The following is a 12,583-nucleotide window of genomic DNA, read 5'->3' on the forward strand; positions in this document are numbered from 1 at the left end:
ATTCACAATAATGTATTTATTGCAAAAAATGTAATGATATCTACGGGTAGATAAATAGATTATTATATATCAGCCAAAGACGAGTTCTCAGAGGGGTATATGGTTTTGTCAGATAAATCTATATCATATTAATTAGGCTAATATGATATAGATTTATCTGTATATTTAAAATCAAAGCAATCATTGAAACTGTAGAAGCTTTGAAGCTTTAGAAGCATTCCATCATGTACGATTAAAATCACTTGGGAAGACCAAGCAACCTGCACACAGAGATAATACATAGTATCTTCAATTAGATTTGGCGGGAACGCGGAATTCGAAATATCAGGAAATGAAACGTATACACGACATTTTTAATTCCGCGGTCCCGCAGCAGCTAATTCAATTTTCAATTTATTCACACAAACATATAACTATAGCACAAATTAACAGAAAGAATACATGCAAACAACAACAACAATCACAAAAAAAGAATAGTGCTACAAAATAGAAAATTGAAGCTACTGTTATCCCTATGTGCAGCGTGATTGAGATCCAAAACATTTCCTGTTACAATTTGTACAACAGTCAAATACGAGGTTATGTGTTACATTTTTGAACTAAGCTAATAATAATAATATCGTGTGACCTGGCTGGCTCAGGTCTGGTGTCAGAGTTTTCAGGTCGCAACTGATCAATTTCAGGGCCTCTGACATGACCTAACGACTGCTTTTTAGGCAGCCGGGACCGACGGCTTAACGTGTCCATCCGAAACACGGGAGTGGCCCGAGATAAATATCTTGCCCGGGCCGGAATTTGAACCCGGGCCTCTGAATCATAAAGCCAGCATCTGATCCACTCGACTACGGCCACTCCCTGAACTAAGCTACTACTGGCCTACTAATAGCTAAGCTACGATACTCATAATTGAAAGCAAGAGTCCTCTAATTCCGCCCTTGATAAAGGCAATATTCAATTCAAGAACAGAAACACATTTTGAATTTCGAATTTATAATTTTCCAATATTTTCAATTATAAAGTCAGTGAACTCACTCTCAGCAGCCTTGGACAGTTTACTGGAGAGCAGGTCATTCACATGTGACCAGAAAATCGTGGCAATCTCGGAATTTTTCTCATCTTGTGGGTCACTGATCAAAGATAGTGGATTGCTCTTCTTGCACAAAACCGTTTGAATGAGCGCTAACTGAAATAAATACAAGTTTATGATTGTATTAATTACAGTATAGTTACAAATCCCTAACTAAACATTGAAAATATTCCTTTCCTTATACGAATGATTTTGTATAAAAAACTATTATTTTTTCTATTACTTTTTTAAATAAAAACTTTATTAAGAAAAATGTGAGATATCATAATTGAAAAATCGAAGATACAAAGACCTAACCTCAGAAAATTTTCTTCGAAGCCATTTTCTGTGATGACACAACAATGTTACTTATGACGACAAAATTGTTCTGCCGTTAGTGGCTACACTAAACTGAAGTGACCTAAATTATTGAAAGACTTTGAATTTTTAATTTATCCATATTGGGAATTGTACGATTTTCACGTTATGGTTAATTGATTTTTGTTTTTATTTGCAAACTGATCTCCAGTGATTTTAATTAGTTTATTATTGCGTTGCCAAATACATAGTCAAATGATAGAATGGAAACTACAGATTTCGGCAATATTGTCAGTTTTTTCATACTATAATATTTTTTAATGAAGAAATGTTTCCTACCTATCTTGTAAATTATAATTTATATAATAAATTCCATACCTGTGTAGCATGAGAATGCACAACTTGGTAGAGTACATTTTCCCAGGCAGTCCAAAGAGTGTTTCTGAAATTGGATACATTTCCGGGATACATGCTTCCTGTAGCACGACCTGGTCCCCCTAAAACATTATTACAATAATTAATCATTTATTTAGTCAAAATTGAAAAAATACAAGTTCTCAAAGTGTGGATTATCACTTGATTAAGTGTGATAATTTATTAATAAATAAAGGAATAATTCTTTAGTACCCTTTTGTTTTCAAACCTTTTTTATATAAAACACAACTAGTTTCGGCTTTCAAGCCATTTTCAAGATTTTTCCAAAATCAAGAATCAAAAACAAAATCAAGTTTTGGGAAAACTTCATAATGGCTTGAAAGCCAAAACTAGTTGTTGTGTTTTATATAAAAAGTCTTTAAAACAAGAGTGGTCTATGAAATTATTTCTTTATTAAACAAATCAAGTAGCCCTATACTTTATTAGATAATGTATTAATACATTGAGCGAATTACGTCATAGAACGAGTTTTCTGTTTTGACTCTCCAAACTTTATACTCTATAAAAAAATATGAACAGCTTCAATCAACAACATCCATGATTTTTGTATTCGTAATTCATCATTTCTCATTCATTTCCATATTGAATCATGATTTTCTATTAATTTTTATGATTTTATAGTGTTATTAAGTATATTATGCGAATGTATTTTGGAAGTACTGTAATAAGCTTACTCGTTATTGAAAGTATTAACGAATGTGTTAAGTTATAGCTAAGAGAACACATAAATAAATAGGAATTTTCATTGTCTGACCTTTTGATTTACTGAGTCGTTCGGTAGGATTGTAGTTCTGAATATCCAAAGCTTTCTCAGCATTCTGTTGGACTTTATTCAAAGATTTATCGAGGAGCATATTCATCTCTCTCTCCAGAATGCCAAGATTTCTGAAAACCTGGATTGCACTGCTCACCTGCAACAGGAAATTACTTTCAATATTCTCTCTATTTCATCCCAATAAGCAAGTGGATTGGAATAAATTTGTTTCTCAACATGTTCCACAGATAAAGTGTATCTAAGAACGATTGATCTAAAAACAAGCTCATTAGTATTTTGTTACCTGGGCTTGATTCAAAGATCGCAGCCCTTGATTCAGCATTTGCTGTCCCTCTTTCTCAACTCTGGCTGTCTCACTTCTGATCAGGCGTTGATCATCCTCCAATATCTGAAGGCCTGATAGGTCCACATCACAGCACAGTTCATCTGAAAAAATATGGAAAATGTCAACAGAATTTATAAAAAAATTAAAGCCTCCAATGCCACAATAATTATACAGAACATGAGAGAATTGAGATGTAGGCCTGCTGTATTTTTTGTCAGATTATTATAAAAACATTACCAAGGGAAGCGCACTGGAAAGATAGTGGAGGATGTTTATTCATCTTTTCAAGTTTCCATAATCATTTTTACTAGCCGGCAGACTTGCTTAGCTTGCCTTAACACCTAGTTTTGAGGACTCTCTGTCCTCTACTGAGAAGATTAGTAGTCTAGGGGACTCTGTTTCCTTTACTAAGAAGAGAAAGCTCGATTATGTATTTTTTAACTATGTATTTAGATAATTATACATGTACTTACTCCTACATACAGTTATCACTAGATTTACCAGATCCTGAGAACGAAAATTGCTAAGAATTTCTTGGTTTTATATCTTTAATGTTAGCTACTTTTACATTTTCTGAATCTTCCATTCCTATACACCTACTACTAAGCCGGTCAAGTTGGTCAAGTGGATAAAGGCGTTGCACTCTTCAGTATGAATCGCGACTTTAGGTTCGAATCCCGCTGATAGGCATGGACGTTTGATCATCTCATCACTCACCCACGCACTCATTCCATTATCCATACACATGAGAAATGCCTATATAGGTATCATCTCCACAATGAAAAAACCAAAATTGTTTCATAATTTTCTAACAAAATCTCATCACATAAGCTTATGAGAGTATCAAGCGAAATAAAACAACTACATCCTCCCTTTCTTTCTTTTTTTATTCGTCATACAGTGTAACTTGGTTATTGCGTCCTCGGCCATAGAGACAACACGGATATAACGTCATTTATTCATTAATCCCGCCAAACTATACGTAATTAACAATGTGAAAACCTCGGATTTATCGTCAGTAAATTATAAAACCTCTTATTTAACGTCAAGAAAATTTGGCCGAGAAGAACTGAGAGGTCTGTTCAGAAGAAAATTACAGACTTCTTTGTGCAGTAGGACTTCCGATGATCGTGCTTATGATTATAAGTTGTGAATTGTCATTTCTATTTTCGTACTTGGACATTATGGCCTATGTTTGTTTATTAAATGACGCTATGACCAAGTTGCACTGTATTATAGAACTGCATCAAGGAAGTAGCGCTTATGCAGTGTATGACACATCAAAGTTATGATTATGATATTAATAATATACACAAATCTACACAAACACAACAGACAAGAAAACATAACATACTTGATGCAAAAATAATCTTTCATGGTTCATTATTTGTTTGAAAACTGAATACATATTTTTTGCACCACTCGAATACACCGGACCGTGCACACAGAAACGAGGTGCAACTAAATCTATTGCAAGGTACAGTTATTATATCAAAGTATTGTTACCTAATTCGCTAATAGTGGCGGCAGCCCTGACTGGCTCCAGGCTGGGCAACCGTTTGGCCAACTGCTGGATGCGCGCAGTCCTGCGCAGAAGGTCAGAAGTGGCGTGCAGTCTGGCCAACATCACGGTTTGCGTTTCCAGTTTGTTAAACGGCTCGATCACTTTGCCACGCAGGCGTTCCACTGACGACAACAAACGCTGGAAAAATAGCAAGATTAATAAACAGTAAGTCTGAAGAACTCGCTCATTTCAGGATATTAACGACTTATTTAGCTTAGAATACTGAGAGGAAAGAAGATAGCAAAGAGCCTATGATTTTGAATATATGCATCTGAGTTTTGATTATGCATGAATATCGAAGGATAAAAATATGTTTTAGTAATGATAAAAAATATTAATCTGTAATCATTTACAAATTTAAAGTTGGGTATTTAGCTGACCTATTAAAAAACATTACTCAGAAAAAGTTTTATCTATTCATATACTGAGAATGAAGCATTATATATTTATTGCATGAAACAAAATAGTAGGCTACAATATCATAATCAACCAATCTTGTCTCAAAAATAGTTGTCTCAAATATCCAGGGTTCGTCCAAATTTATATTCACACTAAATTATTCATCTTGAAAATCAGAATAATACTATGAACTTTAAATTTTCAAGTCTTACCAATAAACTATTTTTAAGAACTTTCTTAGCCGAGCACGTTTTAGGAACCGATAAAAATCGTTGAACCAACTACTAGAATCATTCTGATTGGTATAGGAATGACCGTAGTCGAGTGGATCAGATGCTGGCTTTATGATTCAGAGGCCCGGGTTCAAATCCCGGCCCGGGCAAGATATCTTTAAGACACGTTAAGCCGTCGGTCCCGGCTGCCTAAAAAGCAGTTGTTAGGTCATGTCAGAGGCCCTGAAATTGATCAGTTGCGACCTGAAAACTCTGACACCAGACCTGAGCCAGCCAGGTCACTCGATATTATTATTATTCTGATTGGTTCCTGTTATTAGTTACCAAGGTGAGATTCGTTTTTTATGTCAGCATTCGTTGAATGATAGGTATTGATGTTATTCATGGGAAATGCTGACATTTAATAGTCAACTAAAGAGTGCCGGGCTATATTAGAATGAGGCTATTCCTGGCTAGGCTACGCCAGAACGATTTTGGATTGTTAAATTATTGTAATATTTTAGCGATAAATTCCGTGGTTCTCAACAATTTTCATGTAATCTTTTCACATGAATTCATACCTTCTCTCACTGGTCTTATTTTGTCGACCGATTTTGCTTCATTCTCCTTATTTGTGAACACTCAAATAGGAACCTATGGCTTTCTTTTATTTCATTTTTCTTTATTTACTTTCTTTAATTTTTTATACCCGATTGGCCAGAATTCATTGGAAAGGACACCTTTGGGCTCACCTGTGTGTGGCTCTGCAGATCTGACAGAATTGTTTCCAGTTTATCAACCCACGTGGCTTGAGTGACAAGCTGGTCATGATTCTCCAAAACTTGCTGCTGCAATTCCTTTTCCAAAAGTGTTATCCCTGAAAACCATCAATAGCACCACAAATTACTTAATCATAAACAATTTATTTATAAAATGAGAATATATTTTGAAAGGAGTTTTTGGTGTGAGTTGAACATCCTATATACTGAATATAACAAAACCTCACCGTATACTACTGTAGTTTATATATAAAAAAAAACTGTACTGAAATTCACATAAAACTGTTTATGCATAAAACATGTTTGAATAGGAAGTATGAATGCTATTCATAAGAAATGCAAAGGAAAGTTGAAATCAGATCTGTATAAATGATTGGATGATGGAAAACCCCTGATCTATTTTTCTATATTCTTGTAGAATCGGTTCACAGTAAGTTTTATTCATCTAGAAACCTAGATACCTCACCCTGTACTCCGGTGGATAATTTCTTATTATAAAAAACTCTATTGAGATTCACTTCAAACTGATAGAATTGTTTGAATGGGAGAAATAGATGCTAGTCATAAGAAATACAAATGATAGTTTAAAGTGAATCTCTATAGATAATTTGATAGAATAGAATGACTCTTTCATTTGTTGACGTGGCGAAGTTTGGACAATAATGACCATTCTACCACTTAACCACGAATGGCAGACAGCCCCTAATCCTAATCTATCCTTCTATATTCTTATGGAATCGGCTCACAGTTATTTCAATTCCCCTGTAATAATAATAGAAACCTACCTACATTCTCTGTAGTGAATCATAATGAACTAAAAAAAAGCTATGTTCCATTATTCGTTTTCTTAAAACTGATTAATATGAACTATTATCAGTTCCAAGAGATAGAACAAAGACCAAGAGCTAAATTCCAAAGAAAACTATCATTCTACACACATCTGATAATGACAATTTTTGACGATATTGTCAATTTTTTCCGTTGAAAGATGAAATAATAATTGATGTAAACCTATGTAAAAATACTATCATGAGATTATTTACCATGAGTTAGTCGAGCCAACTGCTCAGAGACAACTAGGGTTTGCTGAATAGCTTGACTTTTCGTGCTGGACTTGTCTAGGAACGTAGAAAGGAACTCTGCAAAATAAAAACGTACACATGTTAAATGTATCTGGAAAGAAACTTGAATACTCTGTACATCCTCGAATACCTACATTCGAATTGAACCTTTTGCAGGATAACAAACTATAGATTTTCTGTTAAACACAACAAGTAAGAATAGTAATGAACCTTATTTTCGCATACATTAAGAATTTAATTTCTATGGAATATATTTTCAAATTGTCTAAACGTTTGGTTTCAACTAAGTGAATTTATTCTAATTTTTTTATCCATGTCACTAAATAATGACTTTGGGAGTGCTGTAAAGTTGGCTTTCGGTGAGTTTTTCAATGTCTTCAACTCACTGTTTAACGACTTTTTCTTATCCAAACTGAGGAGTCTTGAATGGTAAGCCTTCATCAGTGGATGCCAAGCAGTGGTATACAGCCGATCATCAAGGCACTGGTTCTGGTTGCCAACAAGCTGTAAAATTTGGCTGTTGCTGGTGGAGTGAAGGACAACTATTGCTCAGTCCATCTCAGACTCAAGAGGATTTATCAAACAGGAGGTGAAGAGGGTTAAGAGGTCTAGTACTCAAGATATAATAAGACAAGCCCCTAATTCTTGTAAGGCTGTATGGAACATTATCAACAGTGCTATAACAGTGCTATCGAACGATAGCTGTTGCTGCTCAAAATTGAAAAGAGAAAATTATTTTAAATATCTAGGCGTTATAGTTGATCAGCATTTGCGATGGGATATTCACATAGATAAGCTTTGTAATAAACTCAAGCACTGGATAAACAAATTTTATAATATCAGCAGGTTGGGTAACATAGCCGTTTCAAAATTAGTTTACTTTGCCTACATTCAATCTCATCTTCAGTATGGTATAAAAATTTGGGGTGCATCTTATTCGAATCACTTCAATAAGATATTCACCATCCAAAAAGCATTATTAAAGGCAATTTTGGGCAAACCTAAACGATTTCCAAGTGACAGTATTTTTATTGAATTGAATGTATTGACGGTTGAGCAGCTGTATATAAAGAATTTGATTATTTACATTAATAAACATAGAGAACTTTTCAACCTCCGTATATTGCCTTACAATCTCCGTCCCTCAACCATTACCTTTGAACCACACAATGCAGTTCTATCCATTTGTAGAAGACAGTTTGATAATATTGTTCATAAGCTTATAAATGTGATACCTACTTTTTTATAACAGATAATTTGAATGGAAGACTTCTGAGAGAGATACATTTATGGATTGCTTCTTCACATCCTAGGATAAGTGATTTCTTGTAATATTGTAACTAGGATAAGTTCACAATCATTCAAGAATGTCTGCTTTTTTATTTTATTATCTCGTATTTTCTTACTTTTTTTCTACTTTCCTTCTTTGTATTTTTTCAAATTTAGATGTTAATAGGAATCCACCAATTTTATTTATCTTAGAAATAATTTTGTTTTAGTAATAACACTCGGCCCCTGCGCTCAGGTTTTTAACCTTTTCAGGGACTTTCCGTATTTAATAATAATAATAATACTATTTTACTTTTACTTATATTGTTAATTGTCAATTGTATTTATGTAATTATACATTCATGTATGCATTGTATGAAGGAAAAATAAACTATTGATTGATTGATTGAAGAAACAGCTGGTTATGGCAAATAGTTCTAGTCCGAATGACTTCAATAACTTGTTTGTTGGCTCTATAAAGTTGATAGTGGATGATTTTCCTGGATCTCCTGCTAATTTTATCAATGAGATGTCTCTATGTGAATTCACATTCAAGATTTATTTCAAGATGAAATAAGATAACCACCCAGGATCTACTAAATAAAGCCCATGGCTACTTGACTACTTCAAGTCCGGACTTATTTGTATGTTTCCACTACAGCGGCTCCATCGACATAACATTATTGATCCCTGACCTGCTTGAGACTTCCAGAACAATTCCTGTCAAGAAAGGTGATCCTGAGGAATTGGGAAATTTCAGGCATATTTCAATATTGCCTGTGTTCGGTAAAATCTTCGAAGCTGTTTTGTACACCCAACTCAGTGCCTATGTTGAGCAGAACTCACTCGCCTCATCAGTTTATATTATGAAGGGAATTCTACAACAGATGATGTTTGTAGCTTGGTGGAGTCCATGCTGAATAAATACTCTTTGGCAGTAGCCCTGTGCAGCCTGACCAAGGCCTTCGACTATGTTTCTCACTGAATATTTTTAGAGAAACTTGAGAGGTATGGAGTTCAAAGGGTGGTTCTCAAGTTGCTAAAGGATTATCTGGCTCATTGTGGACAGGTGGTGTCAGTTGGTGGTGCTGTGTTGGATGCTCGTGATGTGTGCTGTGGTGTGCCTAAGGGTTCAATCCTGGAACCTGTTTAAGATTACCTTATAAATTCTTAATCATTTGATGAAACAATCTTTATTTACGTAGATAACAAAACTAAAATAAGTAAACAACTTATTATAAATCAAAAAGTTATCATGTGATTGAATAACATCACATGATATCCAAACATCTTCCCCTCGCACATTTTCTTTTTCAACATTTCCTTTGATTTCATCTTCTTCTTCAAAACCTCTCATTTCTCCTTAATATTCTTCCGCTATTGGACTTCACCACATAGGACCGTGGGGCATCAGCTTCATTAATAACTACTCCAGGCTCCCATAATTTTGTTCTCCAATCTTGGATATAAATGGGCTGATTTAAATTCAAATAAGAGACACGTTTCCGTGACTGTCTATCGTATGTTGCTTTTGGTTGAAATTTATGGTTCTCTATTTGCACTGCTATTTCTTTCCGAGGAAGTTGATGAAGTTTAAAACTATCTTGAGGATAAGGAAACTTTGTTCTTATCATTCGACCAAACATTAACTGAGCAGGAGAATAATTGAGACCCGCAACACAACTATTCCGATAGTTAAGCAAACTCAAGTTTAAATCGGTTTTGTTTTCAGCACACTTTCTTATCATAGTCTTTGCTATGTCCAACCCCTTTTCAGATAAGCCGTTAGACTGAGGATAACGAGGACTTATTGTAGTAATTTAAAAATCCCACTCCTTTGCGAACTGTATCATTTCTTGGGAGCCAAACGGATTATTATCAGCTATTAGAATCTGCGGAATTCCAAACCTGCCAAATAACTGGGATAAAATGGATTTAACAGCCGAACTTGTCTTACTGTTCATTTTTGTTATTTCAAGCCACCTTGAATAATAATCCACAACTATAAGATATGCTTTAGATATCCTTTTACTTCAGCTATATCCACTCCAATTTTAAAAAAATGAAAAACGGGTATTTCATGAGAAAGCATTGGACTTCTTACATTGGACCTTTTATATTTTTGGCAAAGCAAGCAGGTTTCAGACAGATTTTTTATGTTTGCTCTTATTTCTGGCCAATAATAAAATTTTGAGGCAATTTTCATTTTTTTTCTCCTAAGTGCGTTTCATGGAGCCTCTTCAAAATAAAATATATCTCAAATTCTTGGGTATAATAATTCTTGGATTATAATACAATAAACCCTTGCTAAATTGTATTTCATTTCTTATTTTGAAAAAATGACTTAATTCTCCTCCATCAGCAATATTATTAAGCCAGCCATTGTCTCAATCTATAACTTTCCAAAGAACATCACCATTCTGAGTTTCTTTTACAAATTCATTCAAGCGTTTTTCTGAAAAATTAACTTCACCATTCTCAGTAACACAATGAACCATATCCGCCATGCTCAAATCAAATTTTTCTTTAGTTCATACACTGCACCTTGACAAATAATCAGCAATATACATGTTTTTTCCAGGTAAGTACTGGAGGCTGAAGCGGTAAGGCATCAATTTTAGTCTCAATCGACGAATTTTGTTATTCTGTATGTTGTTTAATGGTTTCTTCATTATTGAAACTAATGGCATATGATCAGTGAGTATGAGTCAATTCATCATGACCATATATATATAGGTGTGAAATTTATTAGAAGCAAATACCATATAGCAAAAAGTTTCTTCTCAATTTGGGCATATTCACATTCAGAAGAGTTCATTGATCATTATGAGAAATAAATCGACTTGTTGTTCTGTAGTAAACAACATCCTAAAGCGTCTTGTGATGCATCACATTGGATTAAAACTGGTATTTTATAATCAAAGGGAGCAATAACCTTGTCACTTGTAAGAACTTTTTTAATGCCATTGATTGCATTTAGTTACATGAATCTCTGTCCAACACCAAGGGACGTCTTTCTTCAATAATTCTCTCAATGGTGACACTATTTGTGACATATTTGGGATGAACATTCTCAAATAGTTGACCATTTCCAACAGACGTTGTAGTTCAGCTTTATTTGTTAGGTCGGGAAGATCATTAATAATCTTTATTTTTTCGGGATCAGGAAGCATTCCTGATTTATCAAACAGCATTCATTAATACTCTTCTTCATCAACGACCTCAGGCTGGATGGAAGTGCCCTATTTGCAGATGACACGACCATAGTTGCCAGGGATGAGAATGTTGATTTGGCAATACACCGGTCTGCCAACTGTTGGAGGTTGCCAGTGATTGATTCCGGGTAGACAAACTTCTTGCATAGAACGCGAAGAAGACACAAAATCTACTCTACACTCTAAGGCAAAATCGACCAATTTTTGAGGAATGCAGTGTAAAGCTGCTTGGATGAATTTATTATGGATGCCACATTAACATGAGAGCAGCAGCTGAAATGATCTACAATAGGCTGTCAAGAGTTACATATCTGATACGCAAGCTGAGAGGTTTCTCATATTTCTTTGGAGTACCTGGTTACAGCATCAATATATTATGGCATTGTTCTTCTACTATTTTGAGATTAATTTCTATTACATAATCTGAGTTTATCTTATAACATACCATCTTCCTCTAAAGCTTTCCACACGTCGGTCTGCCCCGAAGAGCCCATTTTGAAAATTCTGAAAAAATAAATTTCAGTTACCAAGATTATTTAGAGTTCATTGCAAAGCACTGCTTTGAATTCAATTAATCAAACAGATGAATGTTTATAACAATAATACAATACCACTGTTATATTGCAATTTTTAACCGGCATAGCTTAAATCAAAACAACCAACGTCATCAAGAGTGAAGACTAATATTAGCCTATCCAATCAAATATTCAATTCAGTGAGTCCTGAATTTATTATTCAATATACATTTAAATATATTAATATTTAGTAACGAGTGCTTAATGTACAAAGTAGCTGGCAAATTTGAAAGCTGTAATAGCCTAATAATAATTCTGTTTTCTGATAACTTGCCTTATAACTTGAAATGAACTTTTAATTTAATGAACCAATAGTTACATTGATCAATTTAGGTATAACACAACATAGTGAAAAAATGTAAAACTTGAACAAAATGTTGAAATTGTTGAATTTATAATCAAAAATCAAAATGACAAAAACATTGGCCTATATCTTTGAGGTTATGTTACTTTTTGACGTTTTACTATCGATTTATGGTATCGATAGTTCATGATTATCGATTAACTTTTTATGATACACAAGAGCAACATAAATTAAAAATTAATAGTTCAAAGAAAAATAAAGATTT

The 12,583-nt window shown here is 34.1% G+C and overlaps 1 protein-coding gene across 1 annotated transcript in view; it reads right to left on the reverse strand.

Moving 5' to 3' along the window:
- Positions 1-12,488, reverse strand: part of LOC111049526 (conserved oligomeric Golgi complex subunit 5) — a 30,539-nt gene extending 18,051 nt beyond the window's left edge. Inside the window, exons 1-9 of the mRNA XM_022335616.2 lie at positions 12,289-12,488; positions 11,885-11,943; positions 6,917-7,012; positions 5,847-5,971; positions 4,426-4,621; positions 2,878-3,020; positions 2,574-2,730; positions 1,763-1,881; positions 1,033-1,183 (exon numbers count right to left, since the gene is read on the reverse strand). Coding sequence (XP_022191308.2) covers positions 1,033-1,183; positions 1,763-1,881; positions 2,574-2,730; positions 2,878-3,020; positions 4,426-4,621; positions 5,847-5,971; positions 6,917-7,012; positions 11,885-11,933 — 1,036 coding nt within the window. The 5' untranslated portion in view covers positions 11,934-11,943; positions 12,289-12,488. The remainder of the gene's footprint in view (positions 1-1,032; positions 1,184-1,762; positions 1,882-2,573; positions 2,731-2,877; positions 3,021-4,425; positions 4,622-5,846; positions 5,972-6,916; positions 7,013-11,884; positions 11,944-12,288) is intronic.
- Positions 12,489-12,583: the final 95 nt, after the last annotated feature.

Source organism: Nilaparvata lugens, chromosome 3, assembly GCF_014356525.2.
Source record: "Nilaparvata lugens isolate BPH chromosome 3, ASM1435652v1, whole genome shotgun sequence".
Classification (NCBI taxonomy): Eukaryota; Metazoa; Arthropoda; class Insecta; order Hemiptera; family Delphacidae; genus Nilaparvata; species Nilaparvata lugens.